Source organism: Nelumbo lutea, chromosome 1, assembly GCF_056320005.1.
Source record: "Nelumbo lutea isolate HS-2025 chromosome 1, American lotus-T2T, whole genome shotgun sequence".
Classification (NCBI taxonomy): domain Eukaryota; kingdom Viridiplantae; phylum Streptophyta; class Magnoliopsida; order Proteales; family Nelumbonaceae; genus Nelumbo; species Nelumbo lutea.
This window is the reverse complement of record NC_142684.1, coordinates 96,013,024-96,036,633: the sequence shown is the minus strand read 5'-3', so window position 1 is coordinate 96,036,633 and position 23,610 is coordinate 96,013,024. Positions and strand designations below refer to the sequence as shown.

The 23,610-nt window shown below is 38.3% G+C and overlaps 1 protein-coding gene and 1 non-coding gene across 2 annotated transcripts; both read right to left on the bottom strand.

Annotated features, from left to right (window-relative positions):
• Positions 1–3,948: 3,948 nt before the first annotated feature.
• TRNAH-GUG (transfer RNA histidin (anticodon GUG)) lies at positions 3,949–4,020 on the bottom strand. The gene has a single exon. It is a non-coding gene; the product is annotated as a tRNA-His (tRNA).
• Positions 4,021–6,973: 2,953 nt separating this feature from the next.
• On the bottom strand, positions 6,974–8,263 carry LOC148876272 (xyloglucan endotransglucosylase protein 1-like). The gene is made up of 3 exons (XM_088986013.1): positions 7,871–8,263; positions 7,571–7,764; positions 6,974–7,481 (listed from the first exon to the last, which is right to left on the bottom strand). Exons 1-3 carry the CDS (start codon positions 8,135–8,137, stop codon positions 7,091–7,093), a joined length of 852 nt encoding a protein of 283 aa, XP_088842139.1. The 5' UTR covers positions 8,138–8,263; the 3' UTR covers positions 6,974–7,090.
• Positions 8,264–23,610: the final 15,347 nt, after the last annotated feature.

Sequence of the window (23,610 nt, the reverse complement as noted above, 5' to 3'; positions counted from 1 at the left end):
GTGATGGTTAAAGCGATTCAACGGCAGATTGAAAACACTGATTCAAACTGTTTTGTGTGGAACGGGATGGATGGTGTGAGTCCAACAAGTAAAAACTAAAAAGCCTACAATGTACGAAACTATTAACTATGAAGCGTTGAAATGGGCTTCAGGCCCACATGAAGAAACACTTTTTGTGGGCATGGGGATACAAGATTTGATGTTTCAATATAATGGATCAAGTTTCGCATATCATGATTTCATGAGCATTTCAATGGATCAAGATTATGATTTCAGTACTTTTGACTCTTTGAGAATAATATGGATGCTCTCAGAATATTGGGAGAAGGAAAAAAGTGTTCATCGATCAATGGTTAAAACCATCTGATTTAATGGCTCAATCAGTGTTATTATATTTGTAAAAAATTCCAAAAAAGTAAAATAATAAAACCCGTTGAATGGGTTAGATTACTTAGATGTGTCAATGGTCCGACTGTGCAGGTCATTGGATGAAGAATTTAGTTTTATGATATGGCTGGTTAAAGGTTGACCCAAACCGGCATTCTGACCAGACGACTGATCCGACTAACTTGGTTGATGACAGATTGAAAAATACACTGGTTTCCAAGGGGTTAGCAAAAAGCTTTCTTTTTATGCCTCATGTAACAAGAAGTTCATTTGGAGTTTGGAGGAAGCTTCACTTTGAAAGGTGAAGCCTTTCATTATGGAAGGAAATTAATAACCTGAACTTAACGATCCTATGTAGGGTCTTGGACTTCCTGTGCTTAGCATTCAATTGAATGGTTTACTTGACAAAGAGTGAAGCAATGAACTTCTTGATCATAAGGAAGAACGAACCAAATAATTTGATGATGGATATGGTTCCAAGCAAAATACAATAATGAAATAGGATTCATGTATGATGTATGTACCTGACCCCAAATAGTAGGGACAAGGTGGAGTTGTACATATGGAACTTAGGGTCCATTTGGTTCACAGGAATAGGGGTCTAGAATCAGAATGGTCCATTAAATGTTTGGTTGGGCAGAATTAGAATCCCATTCCCATTCATGGTGGAATGGTATTCCCCCATTTGAGGAAATGGCCATTCCCTCCCCTTCCCTTAAGAATGTGAATCCATTGCATCTGATTCCGATTCCGATTCCAATTCCCATTTGATCCAAATAGGAAGAGTAATAGACCATTCCAATTCTAATTCCAATGGATTTTAATGTTCATTTCATTTGGAATCGGAATGGCCTATTGCCATAGTTTGTTTGGTTCAAACAGGAATTATATTGGAGATATGAATAAATTAGAATGAAATTTCATTCCCAATGGAGGGAAAACTATTCCACCAAACTGAGAATGGGATTCCAAATCCATCCAATCGAATAGTTGGAATCAGAATGGCTCATTCATATTCCAATTCCAGACCCCCATTCCCACAAACGAAATGGGCCCTTAATTCTCATTTTGATTCCGATTCCAATCATGAATCAAATGGACCCTTAGACTATATTTGTTATTTGACGCTCTAAAGCTTTATTTGGTTTGTGAGATGATTTTGGTGGGATGGCAAAGGGAAAATGGGTGGGAAAATCAACCATAGTAACAATTATTAATTAATTAATTTGTAATAATTTTTATTATTTGATAATTTATTATTATTAATTATTATTATTTTATGAAATAATTTGTAATTAATTAACATTGATAATTATCTAATTAATCACTAATTAAGAATTAATATTTTAAAATTTATTTTATTAATATTTACTATGAACTAATTAATAATTCTACTTTATATTAATTATTTTTAATTGTTTAACATTTTATTATTTAATTATTTTTATTAAATAAAAAATTAGATTAATAATAAAATCCTTATTATTTATTCATTAATTAATTATTTTATTTAACTAATACTTTACATTTTATTAGTTTATAAGTTATTATTAATATTATATTTGATTTATACCCATGACTTAATTAATAATTTTAATATATTAATGTTAATTATACACAAATTATTAAATTATTTTAATTTATAAATTATTTATTTTAATTTAATTATTTGATATTAATTAGTTAATTAATTATTAACATTATTTAATATTTTATTTTTTATTATTTAATATTTTATTTTATTAATAAAATATTATAATTTAAAATTTTTAATATTTTATTCTAAAAACACTTAATTTATTAAATTATTTATTGATTAATATTTTTATTAAATTATTGATTAATTGTTTTAATTAATTTATCTTATTGAGATATCTTTAAATAACTAATAATTTATTTATGGGTCACGGATCTAGTTTTTACTCTTAGAAATTTTACAAGGTAGGTGTTTTTTTTTTTTGGTAAACAAGTTTCTCCCTACACTCCCACTTGTTTCCCAACAAAACGATGGAACTCACACCCCAAGAGTTAGGATTTATAATCCCACATTTTTCCTATCCCATCTCATGACATCCCACAAACCAAATGGAGCTTAAGGTATTCTTTTACACGTGTTGTGTAATTAAAATCCATCTCTTTTTTTTTTTTTTTAAGACTGGGAGAAGTGGTTTTGCTATTGATGAATGAAAAGCATTAACCCTTCCATCAAGGTCCGAGTCCATGCATGCTTCGGAGTAAAATGGAGAAATAAAGGGAGGCTCAAGGTCATGTAATCTCATCACAAAAAGGTTTTGTTATTGATCCCAAACAAGATATTATAATTCGTCCCATACCATTTCCAGGGAACCCACATGTGGTGAGGATCCCATATTTAAAGAACATTGGCATTTTCATTTGTGATTGGTCACATAGCCTGGTTTACACACTTGTTAGCACCATACCCCGTGGATTCATGACCATTGCAAATACCTAAGGACTTTCCCTCTCTTCAAGTCTACCAAATGCCAAACACTATTTCAGTACTTTGATGTAGGGGTGTCAATTGGGCTGGATTTGGTCCAATTCGGTCCAATCCAATATGCCATATTGATTCATCCAGTCTGTCCAAATTCAATATGCCTTGTTGGTCTATCCAATTCGTCCAAATTGATTTTGATTTGAACAGAATCCAGCCCAAAACCGACCCATTGACACTCCTACTTTCATGTACAAATTTGGTGGGGTTATTGCACTTGTCATGAACCAGGTAGAGATCAATGGCAGCATATCTTCTAGCCTGCATTGTCAAGCTCTTGTTCTTCTAAATAGTGTGGGAAACTTTCCAAGTATCAGAATAAGGAATAATACATGTAAATTCAAATATTAAAATTATTAATAGAACTAAATATATATATATATATATATAAACAATGTGATCACCCAATCAAATAGCCCTTACAAATTCTAGAAATGTATTTCAATGTTTTAATATATATATATATATATAAACAATGTGATCACCCAATCAAATAGCCCTTACAAATTCTAGAAATGTATTTCAATTTTTTACTTTTCGAGGTGGTTTTTCAACTTTTTGATGTTTAACCATCCAGGAAAGGGATTGGTGGGAACACTACCACTGGAGGGATATCTTTACGTAATTTTCCATTATAGTTCCTAAAAGCTTGCTTATAGGCTTCAAAGGATCATGAAATATTCTATGGGTTGGTTCAAGTAAAAGGCTTTGCAAAAGCAAGGGAAATATAAAGAAAATGTCTTTCTAAGATGATAAGATCATAATATCTAAGGATTAGTAATTCAACAGAAAAAAAAAAAAAGCTTAAGTTTTGATAGAGCATAATAGTAAGACAGGATTTGTGTGGAATTAAAACTGAGTTGAACTCAAATCAAGAGTTTAATTTTGATATTGTCTTGTTGCCTTAACACCCAGAGGTTATCTCCCTATACTACCAATTAGCTAAGAAAAGAATGCAATCATATAAAAGTATGAGTGTTGGAACGTATTATGTTGGCAGAAAAATCTGGATTCAAGCGCTTTAGTGAAGTAAAAGTGGAAAATCGTGTGGCTGCTGGGATTCGAGCCCAGGTCTCCACGGCCACAACGTGGAATTCTTACCACTAAACTACAGCCACAAGTTGTATTGATGATTTTATATATAACTTTATAAATTAATAAATGTTGGTTCTCTTACCTCAGCTGAAGATCGAACTCAATAAAGAACGAACAAAAGGTTGTTTGTATTCACATAATCCTAATTTAACACACTACCCCAAATCTCTCACTCAGTTTTGTCTTCATGACACCTGTGTATCGTACAATTTAGTATAAGATTGATTTGCAATACCAAGATTAGGCAGACCAATCTCCAATTTTTTTCACCTTTTAATAACAAACAAATTATAATATCATTCTTCTATACATGCAACCAAACAAATTTGAGCAAGCTTCGTTATTTGATCTGTATCCAAATTTGTACCTCCTCTTTGTCTCTTTAACCTGTTGATCAACATATTAGAGAAAACTTATGATGCTTTTGGCTTTACAATTTACTACTTATTTATGTATTTCAATCCAGTGGAATCAGGTGGGTCTTGTCTTCTTTCTGTTTCTTCTGTTTCTCTCTTAATCCTTTTGAGAGGATGACAAAGAATGTTTACCCAGTAGAATCTTTTTTTTTTTCCTGTAAAATAACTAAATCGTTCGATGATCTTGAATGAATAGGTTTGGAGCATCAGAACCCATAAAAGATCAGGATAATACCCAAATTTGATGGTTACTAGTAAATCTACAACTTGGGCTGGACGAACCCCACTCTTGACCAGAGCTTTTGCATGAGTGGACTTAGACTTTTGGGTTTTGAGTTGGGCGTGGGCCTAAGTAATTAGGCCTGAACTAAATTCAGGTTGGGCTTGGGTAACCCAAACTCAGGTCGGGCCTGACAAACCTAACCCACATATTATACCTGCTATTTACATGCACATACACGCATATCAATACTAGACAAAGCAAATACTTGCCTTGGATTCTGTGCAACTTATAAAAGTTAAATGCAGATATATATATATATATATAGCCAGGCTTGGGTCCAAGGTTTAATCGTTCAAGCTGGGCCTATACCAGCCCTAAAACCATCCTGGCATTTTTATGTTGCAATTTAGGATTAATTTGGAAAGAGTATAAATACAAATATGTATAGTGCAAATATAAGTTTAGTAATAAAAAATATAAGATTCAGTTTCGAAGGAATACAAATACAAATGTATACAATATAAAATAATACAAAATATAAGGTTTTATATTCTACATATTTGTATTTGTACTCTCCTTTCAAAGAGTATAAATACAAATATGTACAAAATAAAGGGTTTTACATTCTACATATTTGTATTTATACTCCTTCCAAACTGAGCCTTAGTTACAAGACACTTGATTAAACCAATTTATGGTAGAACAATCATTTTAGTTGTGGCCCCATTAGAGGTTATTATTTGTGTTTTAAAAACAAAAGGAATCTTAACCCCAACACACACATTTAGAAAATTGGAACAGCTTAATTTCTTTTTCTTCTTCATCAATCATCATCACCATCACCATCACCACCAACACCACCAATTCTTCTACTCCATCAATCTATCATCACCACCAAATTTGCAGTGCGGTCATCTAAACCTTATCTCAACAGTATGGGTCGGTTATAGGAATCTTTTTTCATCATTTCATTCTATTCAATACTATATCCATTATAAGCACTTAAATGATTTATTACTAGCTAATTAGGGGTAGGCAAAAAAGCTATGAACAGTAAAAATGGAACAACTTAATCTATAAAAGGGCTAAAGTTGTTCCACTAGCTAGCTCTAACTTGTTTAATGTCCTGACTCAAATAAAACACCAAAAGGCCGGTGCATTGTTTTAATTAATGATGGAAGACTTGATCCTTATCACACCTACAGTAGGTCCAAAAAAACACCACGTTTGATTGCACTTAATACAGTTTGCGTCACACCAAAAGCACTCTATTCTCTGCTCCTACTCCAAATGGACTTTCGACCAAATAACAATAATGCTTTTCCGCCACATTGAGAGGGTTGAGATAATTAATAGACAGTACTGTTAGTTTGCCCTCATATCAACAATATTTGTATTGCTGCACCTCCCAGCTTGAACCTCATGCAAAACGTACTGTAGGTTGATGGCTCTTTTGACCCTCTAACAGGAACTGCAGGACGACGTTTTCATCTTCAAGCGAGCTTCAGGTGAAACCATTGCTGAAGGGAGACAATGCTGGGCAGTCTCAAGCTATGATTCAGAGATAAAAGCTTTTTGATTGCAGGTCTCGAATCAACTTCTACCTTAACTGACAAAGAAATCTACATATATAGCGATTCTGAGAAATTAGTACATTTTCTGGGTAGCAAAGGATCACCAACAGAATGGGTCGAGCAGCTGCACTGGCCAAAGCTCAAAAAGCTTACCTCTCTTTTTGCAAATATATTTTTTTGTTCATGTAAATAGAAGTTTTAACAGAGCCGCTCACACACTTGCTTATTCTGCTTGTAAAGGTAAAGTGATCATAAACCACAATCTAATGAGTTTGATTGGTCAATTACATGAGAAATTGCACTTGTACACTTGATTGAAAAATTAACTTATTTCTTACAAAACCTAGTTTTGAATTTGTTCTACATTGAAAAATTATAAGCTCTGTTTTCAGTATTTTAATAGGAATTGATTTACACTCCTTAAAAATAGTAAAAGAGAGTATAGGAGTTTGATGTCGCGCAATGCGTCGCACGCGTGTATACGATTTAATGAGACATTTTAGAGGCGCACTTTGCTCGTATTTCGCGCGCATCCACATGACTTGCGAATGGCAACTTTGATTTTAATGCGATGTTGACCATTGATCACCGTTGATGATATTAACAGTCACGATTCAATCGAATATGATCAAGAGGCACAATTCAAAATTAACAACATCAACAATGACCCCAAAATTACGATGACCCCATTTTTCAATATATATAACTTTATAATTTGCACTTAATGATTGGCTTTGTGAAACAACAATCCGAACAACAAAAATAGCAACAAATTAAAGAAAGCTCTTTTATTCCTTTATTCCCTTTTGTTTTGGTCAATGGCTTACGTACATTCTCTCTAATATTCTATAGTCTATACACATATACAAACAAATCAAGATCAGGGGCGCGTGCATTCAGGGGGAAGACCTTGAGGGAAGCGTTTCACGTCGGTGCAGTAGTTGTAGATCATGTAATTCTTCTGCACCCAGGCCAGCCTCTTCTGGCCGGCGGCATCCAAGTCCTGATTCATCCAAGCAGTTGAAGGAGAATTACCAGAACATGATGAAGAGCCACCTGAAGACCAGACACAGGCATTGGCATTGAAGTTGGCGTAGGAGGCGACGAAGGGTGCTTGCGACCAATCAGTCTTCACAAGCCCACCTCTCGTCGCCCAATCGTCTGCGTTCCATAGGCTGGCGTACACCCTCATGGGTTGCTTGTTGGGGAAAGCAACGCCGGCAGACTCCATGTTTCTGAACACTCGGATAGGTGTGCCGTCCACCGAGAAACTGAAAGAAAATTGCGCGGCAGACAGATGCATTAGTTTCAGAACACCCATTTTAATTAAAAATATACCAATTAAGAACTGTACACCTACATGATTTGCCGAGGATTCCAAAGGATGGAGTAGGTGTGGAAATCCTTGGTGGGATCAAACCAGAGATACAATTGTTGCTCTCTGTTGCCCTTCCCTTGGGCGAACACATTGGTGTGGAGGATGTAAGGGTCTCCGCTCAGGTTGCCAAGAAACTCGAAGTCTATCTCATCATGAGTTGAGCCTTGAGATGAGAGCTGTGACAAGTTGAAATAGTCCAAAATCTTACGTCAATCACAACCCTGCATATATATGCTCGGTGAAAGGGAAAGAATCAAAGAAACAAGAGGTCAAGAGATTTACATAGTAGGTGGTGACGGTTCCGGCTGAGTTGCCGGGAACGAGCTTGAGTTTCATGTCGATCTTCCCAAACAGATACTCTTTCTTGGACTGGAAACCAGAGCCAGAAAACTTGTCGAGAGATAGAGTAAGAAGCTGCCCATTGTTAAGTATCTTTCCCCGGCCGTCACCCCAAGTGACGTCCACGTCTTGGTAGAAGTTACCGGCCGAGGACAGCACTATGAGGCTTCCTAACAAGGTAGCCATTAAAATCACAGTAGCTCTCTGCATCTTATTGAACTGAACACTGAAGGATTGATTTTGAAGAAAAGAGAACTCTCAACAGTAGTGTGTAGAGAGAGAGAGAGAGAGAGAGGTGATCAAATGTTGTTATTGTGTTATCAGGGAATTCAAGTTGGGGTGATTATATAGTGGCGGGAGACTACAGGGAAAGGGGATCGAAAACTGAGCAAGTATAGAAGGAGAAGAATCCAAGAAGATGACGAGAGCGTGGGCGTGTCTCTTTATGAACAGCTGGAGGGGATTCAATTCAAACAGCTGGCAGATGAGAACTGGGGTTCAGATGAGATGAGGTTGAATCTTTTTAGACGTTGAAGGTTTTGACCTCTTTTATCCACTTGTGTCTGGTTTTTGTTTTAATGGAGGCCGCTGGCCGCTCCTGGGTCCAGTAATTTTTTGACCCGATCAATATATCGGAGCCAGAATCCAATTTGCTCTGTAGGGTTACTTGGGTATGCTTGAAAATACGAATATCAACTGCAACTATGGGCCATACGACACCAGAGTCCAGATCCAAGACCCATAAGTCCATAACTATGGGTACTCAGCTCAAGTTTAAGACCCGAATATGAGTTTGGGTCAATCGTTTCACACCGACCCGAAACAGTCAGCGTTCCTGGCCCAAGTTTTTCAATGGGGTTGGGCTGTTTGGCTGTCAGAGATCTCAAGACTAAGTTCAAACCTAATCTCCACCTAACCAGTTTCCCACGAAATGGCGGCCCAAGGTTAAGCTGTCATCAATTAATGAGTGTGAGAGATCATTCGAGGGTTAGCATTCTATATTATTAATTGATAATTCATTTTTTATTATTTTTGTTTTTTTAATTCCAGAATGAAATATTAAAATGTAGTAATGGACTGAAGGTCCATCGTAGTCCATGAACCCGTACCCGTTTTGCCATTTTCCCTTGCATCACCGGAGTTGGTAGTAGTTTCCCATCTACCCACCGTGGGGCCATACAAGAAAGTTATTCCAATCTAAGGATTTTTGGATGTCCCATATTTGTATTGTTCAGTCAACGATGGCACCCTAGATGTACTTTATTTCCTAATTAAATATGCATATTAGGATAAGCTTAAAAACAGTAGGGGCAGTTCGTTTTTTTTTTTTTTAATTTTATTTTTATAGAGTTCAATCCCCATTCAAAATGTGATTTTGGCACATCACAATTATTCCAAAGAAAAGACAAAAGTTACCCCTATTTAAAATATAGAAAATTAATATCAAGGGGCTATCTTGTCTTTTTATAATAATTAATTTTGGAGCATAATATAAAAATCAAACAAATTATTATCTATTTAGAAATTATTTTTCCAATTAACAAGGTAAAATAAAAATTAATAATTTTGAAGAGAAAACAAAAAAAGTACTACGATTGCTTTCCCATAAGCAAAATAACTACTTGAAACTAATTTTGGTTAACTTTTTTTGATCAGTTTGAAAGGTTTGTTTGGGTTTCTTAATTTTATCTTATGCTATAATAGTAGTTTGGTTTCCAACTTTCTATTTGCCATTGTTGTTCTAACTATTTTCTCTGATTCAAATGTGATCAATCGATTCTTCCACAATAATATATTCTCTTTGTGGTTTTAATTTTCTCTCAAGATTATTCAAAGAGATGAGATGGACAAATTTGGAATTAGCCAATTAGCTTGGAATGACTTGTTGGATAAAACAACTCAATATTATTGGTTAGTTTGTCAATATGATCACGTAATGTTCATCAATCTGAACAATAATATCTAAAATCCAAATAAAAAGTTATTTTGGCCTTTTTGTTCTTTCCTACATCCTATCGTCTACCACATCTCTCATTCAAGTATTCGTTATACTATGCTTACAAGACATCTACTTCCCAATCAGACTAAGGGCTCTTTTCAGATGTCCCAGGTCGATCGTTTGGTACAACATTTAGAATAATTTTTAGTTTTAAAGATTTATCTTAGGTTTCGTTTGTTTTTGGATAAATTATTTATCTGATTAAATGAAATTATCTAGATAAGTTTTTCCTAGTAAACATTTATTCAGATAAGTGCATTTACTTATATTCTTTTATTTCTCAGGTAAATAAGGTAATGACCATTTTAGTCATAAAAGTCTATTATTAAAAAGGGGCATTTTCGTCCCATTCAAGTTTATTCAAGTTTAGCAACTTTCCTCAGGTGGGAGAGTTATTTACCCACCTAGGAGATGGTATCACTTACCCATGAAAATAAACTTTCCCTGGCCCCCATATTAATCTGAAAACATGAACATGGTATTTTTGGTCAATAGGAACCAAAATCCCATTGACAAACTTTCTCCCCTCCTAAAATCCAAAAAAAAAAAAAAGAAAGAAAAGAATACCCCCTCAATGTCTCATATGCCCATTCGCCTGTTAGTGAGATAAGAGGTGCTTCACCTTTACCTAAGGGTGTCAGTCGGACAATTTGGTCCAATCTGAGTTCAATGTGAGTTCATTACAAATGGATCAGATTCAATCCAATCCAATAAATATTTTGGACTATCCAATATGTTCAAATTTATTTTAATTTACATTGGTTTTAACCCAAATCTGGTCTACTGATCTATGTTCTTATGTTCTATCAATGGACTAGATATTGTCTCAATCCAACCCAATCCAATATAACTTTATTATGGATGGACTAGGCCCAACCCAAACCAATAAATACCTCGACCATTATGCCTGCACTGGTTCAATTTAATATGCCTTGTTGGTCTTCATCCAAATTGATTTTGGTTTGTGATGAGGGTGGATTTTGCCCTTCAATGACATTGTGACACATGGCACCTTAGAACAACTAGGTGACACCTGGAACCACTCAAGCAACAACTTACCAAGTTAATGGTGTCCAGCCTGGCGGCCTGGCAAAGGCGCGACCTGGCGGTCTGGCATGTGCGCTGACATGGCAACTTGCAAGACGTGCTTGCCGACGAACTCGGCATGCATATCCAAACACTCCCACGATCCTTAGAAATTGGCCCACGTGCCGAACGATCTGGAGGACGGTCAACGTGCATGACAATTACCTCCAGGAATCTCGGACCAGTTAGACACGACCTCCCGAAGATCTCGGGGGTGATACATGAACAAGGCCTATATAAAGGCACCAACCCCAGTGGCAAGGGGCAAGGTGAGCAAGCAAGCAAGTAAGAAAATTCTAGCTCTCATACTGTGTGATTTTTAGCTCGTAGTCTACTATGAGAGTACTAACTTAAGCATTGGAGTGACCTCGTCGGGTTAGTCAACCCAGGTCCTTTGACATTTGGCTCCATGCAGGTCGCTAAAGAGCAACGAAGCTCATCAATTCAGCTCGACACTTGGTCAATCCAACACCTCACAAGCAGCCTGGCACCTCCCAGACAGCTTGGCACTTGGTCAGCCCGACACCTCATAGGCAGCTCGGCACCTCACAGGCAGCTTGGCACCTCACAAGCAGCTTGCCACCTGGTCAGCTTGGAACCTTATAGGCAGCTCGACACTATAGTCAGCTCACCACCTAGCCTGCCCAGCTCGACTCAGCTCAGCAGCCAAAGTTCACATTAGCCTGAGTCATCGACCGCTTGGAAGCAGACCAAATGACGAGGTACTTAGCCAAATGAAAATGATACGTGACTAGAAACGGTTACATCAATTGGTGTCGTCTGTGGGAAACGCTACAAAAAGCTAAGTTCTCATCCTCTAAAAGGCTAAATCCTCTTCTTCCAGAAAGCTAAATCCTCATCTTCAAGAAAGCTAAGTCCTCACTTTTTAGAAACTAAAGCTCTTGCTTTATAGTTTCCATTTTTTATGAATTCAAAGACTATGCAGGAAGTTGATAGCTAACAGACTAAGCAGCTCTACCAACTTTATTTCAACTCGGATAAAGCCTCATCAGTCATCACTTTTTAGAAACTAAGTCCTCACTTTTTAGAAACTAAAGCTCTCGCTTTATAGTTTCCATTTTTTATGAATTCAAAGACTATGCAGGAAGTTGATAGCTAACAGACTAAGCAGCTCTACCAACTTTATTTCAACTCGAATAAAGCCTCATCAGTCCTCTTCGTGAGGTCCCCTCTACAAAGATGAGCTATTCGTGGCTTCCGCGGAAGTTGGTGGCTAATAGACTGCATGAACGCCCTTGCTAGTCGAGCCTTCCAAGGCTCCCGTGCGAGCTGGTGAGCTAAAGTCAGTAGTGCTGCCCTTGTAGGTCGAGATCCTAGTAGCTTCTTGTAGGAGTGGGTGACCGGCGTCACGAGGCTAATGCAGTGTAGTCATAGCACTAAAGTACCGAACTGGCAAAGACCTCGGTACCACATAAGACCCAATCGCCTCTTCGGCATTGGCAAGTTCAAGGAGAGTGGACTACGAGTCGCACCCAGAGCCTAAGGGCCAAAGTACCGAACTGGCGAAAACCTCGGTACCACATATGACCCAGTCACCTCTTTGGCATGGGCAAGATCAAGGAGAGTGGACTACGAGTCGCTCCCAGAGCCTGAGAGCCAAAATACCGAACTAGCGAAGACCTCACCACATAAGACCTAGTCACCTCTTCGGCATGGGCAAAATCAAGGAGCGGATTGCAAATCGTTCTCAGAGCCTAAGGAATTGAATTAACACTCACGAGCTCATCGAATTATTCATTCTGGGCCACAAGGAGAAATCTACTCCCTTCGTCGAAGTTACTTTCAGCTTGGGAGTGGAGGGCAAATGATGAGGGCGATTTTTTCCCTCCAATGACATTGTGACACATGGCACCTTAGAACAACTAGGTGACGCCGGGAACCACTCATGCAACAACTTGCCAAGTTAATGGTGTCCAGTCTGGTGGCCTGGCACAGGCGCGACCTGGTGGTCTGGCACGTGCACCGACTTGGCGACTTGCAAGACGTGCTCGTCGACGAATTCGGCATGCATATCCAAACACTCCCACGATCCTTGGAAGTTGGCTCACGTGCCAAATGATCTAGAGGGTGGTCAACGTGCATGGCAGTTACCTCTACGAATCTCAGACCAGTTAGACATGACCTCCCGAAGATCTCGGGGGCGGTACATGAGCAAGGCCTATATAAAGGTACCAACCCTAGTGACAAGGGGCAAGGCGAGCAAGCAAGCAAGTAAGAAAATTCTAGCTCTCATGCTGTGTGATTTTTAGCTCGTAGTCTACTATGAGAGTACTGACTTAAGCATTGGAGCGACCTCGCCGGGTTAGTCAACCCGGGTCCTCTAGCATTTGGCTCCATGCAGGTCGCTAAAGAGCAACGAAACTCATCAATTCAGCTCGGCACTTGGTCAATCCGGCACCTCACAGGCAGCTTGGCACCTGGTCAGCCCGACACCTCATAGGCAGCTCAACACCTCACAGGCAACTTGCCACCTGGTCAGCTTGGAACCTTATAGGAAACTCGACACTATAGTCAACTCGCCACCTAGCCTGCCTAGCTCGACTCAGCTAAGCAGCCAAAGTTCACTTTGGCCTGAGTCATCGGCCGCTTGAAAGCAGACCAAATGACGAGGTACTTAGCCAAATGAAAATGATACGTGACCAGAAACGGTTACATCAGTTTGGACGGGTCCAATTCAAACACAGTCCATTGACACCCTTAACTTTACCACAATCTATGATGGAAATTACACTCTGAATCTGCTACTCACAAAATGTTTCCACATCTCTACCCATTGAACATCACACCACCGTGTATTGAAAACATCTCATTATAAATGAAAAGAAAGGTATTCCCAATGCTAACTGTTGTGGATAGGGATGTGGGAACGAACATCTAGTGGGTAATAGATCCGAGCCATAGAAATTAATGCCCTAGAAATTAATGTATCATGCCTTTTACTCTTACATCCCTTGAGCAAACTAGATTTCCAACCTTGAGCTCCTTGGCAGAAGATAGACTGGCTTGGTTTGCTCGGGCCTCGTAGGGCCTTGTGGAAGCTGAAATACTTCGTTCCCCATATCAAATGTTTGTTTGGAGGTGGTGGGTTCGGCGAGAGTTTTCTAAATTCTAAATTCTATCCGCTTCCCTAAACCTTCCAAGCTGTACCTCCCCAAAACCCAAAGGGGATGGATTTTGAAAATCCAAACCCTCCTTTACCCTATTCTCTTTGCATTCAAGGGTAAGGTGGGTTAGGTTCAGAAATTAAAATCCATATCTAATTTCCTATTATTTCTTGTTATATATAAGAAATAAATAAATAAAATAACATACACAAACAACAAAATTTCTAATTTTTTTTATTAAACTAAGTGAAAAATGCATAAACTTTCAATTATCATTCATATAAAATTCAAAATATTATAAAATTCAATACTTAATAATACATAAAGTTTATACAATTTCCATAAACAAGTGACCGGTGGTTTGCCCAAGCAGTGGAGTTGTTATCTTCAGACTTAGAACCACCCTGGAGAATTCACACCAAATTTCATGAGCTTTAGTTCTTATTTGGTCTCTTACACATCTCAGAAACTAGCCCACACTCTAGCTCCTCAATATGCAGATGCAGTCTGGCATAATAGCTCCAGCCTCCATGACCTGGTCTGTCACTCCTACTTTTGTAAGTCATTGATGCTTGATGAGATGCAACATTTTATTCATGAATGGATAAAAAACTTAGGCTGTTTGGTTGTAATGCAAATAAATTTGTATTGATGCAAAACTATGACAGTGCAAATGATTTGAGTATTAAATTCTGATTAATTTTTGTTTTACATTTTAGATTATTTTATTTGATTGTAGTACAAATGAAGTAAATTAAGGCATGAGACAGAATAAAGTAAAACCCAAAACAAAATTAAACAAAATTTTGCATTTTTTCATTTGCACTTCCATTCATTTGCACTAGTGCAAATAAAATTGCATTGCAACCAAACACAGCCTTAATTGCTAGTGTCATTAGTAAGCCATTTTCCCCATTTTCCTTTTTATTTTCTATTTAGGCTCAGTTTGGAAAGAGTATTAATACAAATACATACAAAATACAAGATTCTCACTACATATTTATATTCCTGAGGCTTAGTTTGGAAGGAGTACAAATGCAAATATCTAGAGTGCAAAACTTTATATTTTGTATTATTTTGTATATATTTGTACTGTACATATATGCATTTATACTCTTTCCAAACTAAGCCTGAGAATTTATGTTTTTTTAGATAGGGCTAAGTTTGAAAAGAGTACAAATACAAATATGTACAGTGTAAAACCTTGTATATTATATCTATAAATTTATATTTATACTTTACATATTTGTATTTATATTGTTCCCAAACTGAACCTTATCTAAGAAAACCCATAAATTCTCAAAACAATTTCTTTTAATATTCAAATGGCTATTCCTATTCGAAGTCTAGAACCACAAAATCTTTTTGGCTTTCTAAGACACGAGAATTCAATTATACTGAACCAAAACTAAGCCATCCAATTTTACAACTTAAAAACCCATAAAATTTATTGCTTCTGAATTTAATTGTTGTTCATATAGTTGTGGTTATATTGACCTCAATTGTCATTGATAAAAAAGTTGGGAGGTCCACAATTATATGGGCCGGGCCCATATTGGTACAACCCAAGCGCGAGCCCGGCCTAAGAACAGGGCTACCAGTAACCTAATCACATTGATCTATGAAGACCTTGTAACTATTCATGACTTGGTTTTTTCTTAGCAATATTCTTGGGCATCCTCCCTTCGTTTTACAAATGAGAGAGATAGTACACCACAATTCACGAAGCCCAAGCCCACAATGATCATGTTTCTCTTTCCCACTGGTCAGTCCTGAGGTAAACAAACCAATAACCTTCCTAGGTCCTGTTTTCAATGACTTTCTCTTGAATCATCCTCTCTCTCTCTCTCTATCTATCTATCTATCTATCTATCTATCTATCTATCTATCTATCTATCTATCTATCTATCATATATATATATATATATATATATATATATATATATATTTTCTGGCAAAATACGAAAACTTAGGGTGTGTTTGTTTACAGTGTAAATCTAACTGGAAACAAATTTTGCATTCGGTTCAGTTTTGCATCTGCTTATTTGTAACTATGATTTATGATTTGTATTATTTACCTGACACAAAATTTGTACTTTTTGTCTCATTTGCAATTTTGCACTCATTAACCTACAAAATTTGCATCTCAAAAGTCAAAAGTTGAAATAAAATTTGTCATCACCTCCCTCTTACATTAGTTCTCTATATAAAGTGAAACCGCATCGTCTTATTTCTTCTTTCCTCACCTCCCAAACAAATAAGTCTTCAGTCTTCTCCTACCTCCCTTCCCTTTCATATAAGGTGGGGGACACAATTTTTTAACCTGTTCATGGGCTGGGCTGCGCTTGGATGCAGGTTTTGCTAAAATTTGAATGGGCCTAAACCAAAGGTCGAACCCCTAACAGTGTAAATCCAAGCCCAACGAACTGCCCATGAGAAGGTCTAATCATTTTACTACCTTTTGTTATTTATTTATCATAAACAAATTAAATGAGATAGATGAAATGAAACCAGAATTTAACTCAGCCAGCCTATTTGTAATCCCATGCATTTATACTAATAAAAATGAAATTTGCACCGCAAACAGATTAAACTGACCCATCCTAGGGGTAGGGGGTTATGACAAGTCGATTAGTCGAACACTTAAATTCATGGAAATTGATGGGAGGGGGGGTGCATTGTTTTCATTGGTTAAGCTCTGGTGATGTCAGAGTGGATGGGTACGTACTCTCCTAAATAGCAAGGCTGGTTTCGAGGTGGTTACGTTGAACTGTGCATCAGAAGCTCTAACAGTGGAGGTTGAGATAGGACCATATTCAGAAAGGATCTTGACTCATCCTGAGTTCCATCTAACAAACAGTGGAGGCACATAATAATGAGAACGATCCGTTACATTCAAGCACCACCATATAAACGCTTAGGCCTTAACTGCGTAATTACAGAACATGCACTTCTAATCTCCCCCATGATGCACGTTACATGGTGCTACCTCTACTACTATAAAACCAATCCTTCCCTGCGCTCTTCTTCGGAAATTAATCCGCCTCTTTCACTCAGTCTCTGGCAATGGCCTTCTCCACCAAGCTTTTCCTTCTTCTCAACGCTTTGTTGGCTTCGATGATGCTGGCACCGGCGGCCACAGCGCGACCCCTGCAGCCTGTAGTCTCACCCTCACTCTCAACCTCAAGCCTGTCTGCCCGATTACAATCTGACAGCATGGCGCAGTGTTGGGAATCGTTGATCGAAATTCGAGCTTGCACCGGCGAGGTTATCCTCTTCTTCCTCAATGGCCAGATGTATCTTGGTCCCAGCTGCTGCCGTGCCATCCGTTTCATCGAACACCAATGCTGGCCTTCCATGCTCGTCTCTCTAGGCTTCACCCCGGAGGAGGGCGACATACTCCGAGGCTACTGCGACGCCGCCGGCTCTACCCCTCCGCCACCACCCCCCTTCACCGTCTGCTCTGGGTCCTCCCCTTTTTGTTTCTGAGGAGAACTGAAACCAAAGCTTTCGTAGAATTCGTCCCTGTTCGTCAGCATTTAGCTATTTTCTGTCTTCCTACTTCTATCCACGTCCTCTATCCATGATGCCAAGATATATGTAGATGACTTTTCATGTTTGGAGTCTTGTTTGTTTGAGTTGAGGATTTGATGGATCCACTTAAGAATTATGGTATATCCAAGGGTTTATGAACGAAAGGATTCCCTTCACTTTTGATGTGTCATTTGATCAAAACACAAAATCTTAATCTGATAAATGTTCTCACATTTCAACAGTAAAAAAGAAGACAAACCAGATTGCTAGGATCATATATGTGCAGTAGTTTAGACATGGAATCGTAACTACAGAACAAAGATTGCCGGAGAACCGGAATTGGCACCGGAAAAAAAAAATTTGACGTATTGGTCCAATGGTAACAGTAGAAAGAAAAAAAAAAAGAAAATCGTATATCAATTGAAATTGTTTTTGAAAATTACTACAAAAGAGGAGTATACTCAATAATAAGTGCCCCCTCCGTCTATGTTGTTGTCATGGTTTTCTTGATGACCTTCTCTTTCCTGCAATTCCGGTGGCAGAGATGCTCTTGGTGTTCCATTGTACCTTGTTTCGCATGTCCTATTCGAAATAACTACATTTCCCGGCGCTGGCGAATTCGACCAAGTATCAAAATCTGCGTCAATCGGAGACGAAACTGGAGCAATATTGGGAGAAATTTCAGGAGAAACAGACCATATGCTCTGAGGAGATTCTATATCTTTCGGAGGCGAAGCAAACTCTGGCGCCAGTTCTGGTGTAACCGGAGGAGGACATTCGGTGGGAGAAGTCGCAGGAGAAATGAACCCAAGATCGTCGGGAGAGCTTATTCCTGCAGGAAAACTGACAGCAAGAATCCCGTCCAATCCATGCGCGGCAATATTAGGCCCGACATAAATGTCCGGAGACGAGATCGGAACTCCATCAACAGTAACGTCAGAGGAAAAAATTCGCTGCGGTGTTACACGACTGTTGGCGATGGAAAGAACGTAGTCAGGGAGAAGCGTTTCAAGAGAAACACCGGTAGACAAATTGCGAAGATCGAAGATTGTCATACGATAGGGAACTATATGGTATTGAAGTGTCTTGACGTAATCGATGGCCTCTGATGACAAATCGAGTGAAAAGAGACGTTGATCAGTAGGGGCGAAGAGGGTGATGGAGTCGCCTGCGAGGAGTTGGTACCGGAGATCGGAGGTGGCGATGGCGTTGCCGAAGAGAATGTAGCCGTTCGACGCGAGGGCTTCGATGGCGATCTCGAGTTCTTCGTCTAAGATTCCCGTAGCGAGAGTTGAAAGCACAAGGATAGAAAGACTGAGAAGAGCTATTGTTGCCGGCGACCTAACTGGAAATTCGGCGGAACCTGATCGGAAACGCTTCGCCATGGTTGAGAGTCTTGAGACACTCCAGAGAAAAAGAGAGAGATTTTGATTTTCGTTTTGTTTTTGGCGGGTCGTAGGGGAAGGATACAGTCATGCAATATATATATATATATATATATATATATATATATATATATATAATCGATCTGCTTCATGGTTAATTACTAACACAACCCCTCATATTGTAAAAGACCCAAAATATCAAGATTTATTTTTTTTTGGGTAAACAGTTATCAAGATCAGATTAAAGAAAGCTATATATTAGTTAATTGACTAATTCCACCCTTACTCTTTATATATTATCTTAAAAGTACCCGATCTCTTGTCTTGCTTCCAATGTTTCTGTTGTATACTCATCCTAAGTTGCAATTTCAATCATCCTTGGGTTCAGCAGATGCACTCCATCAGACCAATCTACAATGTCTATTCCAATAATACCAATCACAGGTGACTAGAGGCTTTGAACTTAAGCAGATAAAATGGCAAGAAAAGAAATGACGAACGACGCCTCAAGATGCTTATACAGAAACAAGCTCTAAATGGAAAGACCTCTCTACCCTAGTCTTTCCTTTGATAACCCCTTTTGTGAAACCCTAAAAAGGTCAGCGGATTGAACTCAATGGAGTAAACCACCCAGGCTCAAAAGATTTTGGAATAGAAAAACAAGAGAGTTGTAGCTAAACCACCCAGGCTCAAATTCAATGGAGTAAATAGCTCAGAAGCTCTAAATGAAAAGACTTAAGAAGGAGAACAACTATTTCTCATAAAATGTACGTGTACTAGACGGGGAAGCGACACTAGATAAAGCAGATCTCATTATCTACCATAGTAGCTATTTTTCATTCGAACCTTCAAATCACATATAGCATGTTAGAAGAAATGAGTTGGTTTTGGTTGGGATGCTGTCTTATTTTATAACCACTGGATTGCCTTTTAATCTACCAGTTGGTGTGGTCCCTTTTTAGCTTAAAAAGGTTTTGTTGGGGAAGATGGGGTCACTGTAACTTTGGAGGAGAAGCTTTGATGCGCGTCTGAAGACACTGTCTTTAAACGTTATTTGCCCCCACTCAGTTTTACTGAGTTTGCTGTTGGGTTACATGCAAATTCGTTCCCAGGATACAACAGAACCTTGGGCGAGAATCTGCAATCAGCAAAGTTGAAGAGTCTCCAAAGAAACCTTCTGTGAGACTGTAGCAGACCGGACTGAGAGGGAGAGATAGTGAATTTCAAAATTGTGTTTTTGGAGTCTGATTCATGCTCCTTAAATAACTTGTGAAGAGGTATGAGGAAAAGGTAGGTGCTGGTTTAGAGAAGGCACCTTGAACAGTCACAATTTCAACCATTGTGACTGTTTAAAAAGTTGTTAACAGTTGGTGACTGTTAACTTTGAATTGTGCCTCTTGATCACACCCAATCGAATCGTGACTGATGATCTCATCAATGGTGATCAACGGTCATCAACGTACCAAAACCAGAGCCGCCCATTGCAAGCCACGTGTGCGCGCGCGTTGCGCGGTATCGAATCCCCATACTCTCCTCTACTAATTCTAAGGAGTGTAAATCTGCTCCTATTGAAATACTAAAAACAAACCTTGTAATTATCCAATGTGGGACAAGTTCAAAACTGTTTTTTTTTTTTGTAAGAAAAAAAACTGATTTTCCAACCAAGTGTGCAGGTGCAATTTCTCATGTAATTGACCAATCAAACCCATTGGGAGATTAAAATCCAACAGGTTTTACATATAAAAGCATTCTTTTGTATGTAGTTTTTTAGTGAGAGAAGTGAAAGTGTAAAGAAAAGAGAGGATGTGTTCTTGGTGTAAGAGTGTTTTTTTTTCTCTTGTTTGTTTTTTGGGTTGAGAGGAAGGGGAGAACAGGTGTACAAAGGTTAAAGATTGGTTTGGGTTGCAAGTCAAACAGTGTTAGACAGTGTATGCTCTTAGCTCCAATCAAAATGGTGTACCTTATGGCATTTATTGCAAATGAATAAAGTACATATTTGATTCATGTCATTATGGTGTGTTTTCGTGTAATACCATTAAACTAGACACATATGAGACTTGTGTAGTTTAGAATGTTCATGACTGATGGGTCGATCTTGAGAGATCTATCCTGATAAGGCTGACAGTGATGTACCGCCAAATTGGTTGGGGTAGCCTATCTCAGCTGCTAGGGTGAGACTCGAGGTACATGCAATGTAGGTTTACTTGAAACATTGAACCAGACTAGAATTTCAGTATTGCCTTGAACCTTGGTGATTAGTGGGCAAAACTGGAATGTTACACCTGACCCCTAGACTCGATTATGATACTGCACTAGGTATCAAATTGGGCTGTCTTTGATATGCCAATCAGTGATATCCTTAGAAGGGGTCAAAACCTGGGTATGTTGGGACAATCTGAGAATTCATCTAAGTGGGTGATCATAGTGACATAATCAATCCCTTTGTCGGACAAAGGCAATGATTGGGGATGCACTCTCTCTGATGGAAACCAAAGCTGCCGGCAACTGATTTCATTTGTTTAAATTTGTTGTGGTTTCAAAATGTTTGCAAAAGGTTTTAATTCCCGGGATCCATATGAGTAGAGAGTGCAACACTGTTCCTTGCAGTCGAGGGAAATGTCCTCTCTTGTCGGGCAGTATTTGATCATTATGGGCTGAGAGGTTAAGTGTAAGACCATTGAGGATAGTACCTGATGGGCCAATCTTGCATCTACCTACAGTCCCTAGGTTTTTATAAGGTGGCTTGGCTTAGGGACCATTTAGTGTAAGTGTTGGGCCCATTAAGAGCCCATGGTGATGGGCTCAGGGGTTCATTGTCCATAACAGTGAATTTGGCTAGGCCTTGTAATAGAGGCTAGGCTTAACCCATGTGACTGATGTGTAGATCAATGTTTAGGTCCCACACCATACAAGGAAACCCAACTGGGCAGCAGTTTGGAAGGTAAGTGAGCCCATAGACTTAATGGGCCTAAATCCCAATTCGAACTGGTCTAATTTGATTAGTTAAAGAAGGGGGCGGATCTGGGATTTGGATCAACAGATAGGATAGGGATAGCTCCCTATCCACTCAAAGAGTCTAGATACAAATACAAATTTGGATTTGGAAACTCCTAATAAGATTAAGAGGGCTGATCTAATTTGCAAATAAGATAAAGGCTTATCCTTATCTCTTAAAGAGAAGTCTTGATCCAAATACAGATTTGGATTAGAAAACTCGTAATGAGATTATGAGCTCTCTTTAAGGCTATAAAAGGAGGAGGAGGGTGAACCTTCAATCATCTCAATACAACAGATCTTAGATCACAGTAAGAGAGAATACAACTACAGTAAGACTGCGCCATCTTCTGCTCTTGTGCCCTCCTCCTATTGCCCCCATTGCCAGTTCGATCTCCACTGTAGGAGCGATCAAGAAGTGTTCTTGATATCAGTTTTTGGAGAAAATTTGATCTAAAGTCGTGCTCACATTCCCTCCATTGAATTCTTGTTGAAGGATTCAGTTCTTGTGAAGAACCTGTTGATTCTACTCTACCCTACGCTGTGTCATCTTCAATGGGAGTAGTCTTTGGAGTCTTCCATGGGTGTAAATACCTTCGTTAGGAGTTACTGCTACTTCGTATCAGGTATATCCCTCTCCTACCCTTTTGGTTTCAGATCTGGTTTGATTTGGGTTCAAGATTGATCATTAAAAATGCAAATTTTTTAAAACAGGGAATGTGATTTCCACATGGGAAAGAAAATTTTGAAATTTTGCCCAACCTACCTACAGGGTTCGGCCATCCATATGATGGATTTCTCATCATTTCAAAAAGTACTTGTATTGTTTCTTAGTTTTCTTTCATAGTAAAAAATAGGTTTTTGTCTCTCTAGTGGGCGTAGGCAGTAAGGCCAAATCATGTAAAATTTTGTATTCTTTGTGGTGCTTGTTTTTATTTGTCCTTGCTTAGATTTTATTATTTTTGTTGCTATTGAATTTCTCTTGATTATTATTTCAAATACCTTATGGTTTTACCCTATGGGCCTCACAATAACCACCTAAAGGATAAAACCATAAGGTATTTGAAATAACAACCAAGAGAAATTCAATAGCAACGAAAATAATGAAATCTAAGCAAAGACAAATAAAAACAAGCACCACAAAGAACACAAAAACAATAAGGTAATTGATAGCAACAAAAATAATGAAGTCTAAACAAAGATAAATAAAAGTACAAGTTCTCTATTTCGGATTGAGAGATTTGATGGCAAAGGCAGTTTTAGCCTATGGCAAAGAAGGGTAAAGGATGTTTTGGTTCAACAAGGCTTGGCTAGAGCATTAAAGGGAAATGATGGGAAGCCAGAAGATTTGGAGGATGTTGGTTGGGAGGAAATCAAGTCCAGGTGTGTTAGTACGATTCAATTGCTCATTGATGATAACATTACGTTTAACGTTTTGGAGGAAGATTATGCACTGTAATTGTGGGAAAAGTTGGAGAAACTTTACTTAGGAATAAGCTTAACTACAAAGCTATCTTCGAAGCGGCATTTGTATGGGCTGAAGATGGAAGAAGGCGGGAA

Excerpts from the sequence above, each read along its gene's own strand:
- LOC148876272 (XM_088986013.1), bottom strand. The coding sequence starts at position 8,137 with ATGCAGAGAGCTACTGTGATTTTAATGGCTACCTTGTTAGGAAGCCTC. Across the intron at positions 7,765-7,870 it reads GAACCGTCACCACCTACTAT|CTCTCATCTCAAGGCTCAAC; the intron begins GTAAATCTCTTG and ends AACTTGTCACAG. Across the intron at positions 7,482-7,570 it reads TGGAATCCTCGGCAAATCAT|TTTCTCGGTGGACGGCACAC; the intron begins GTAGGTGTACAG and ends ATTTTCTTTCAG.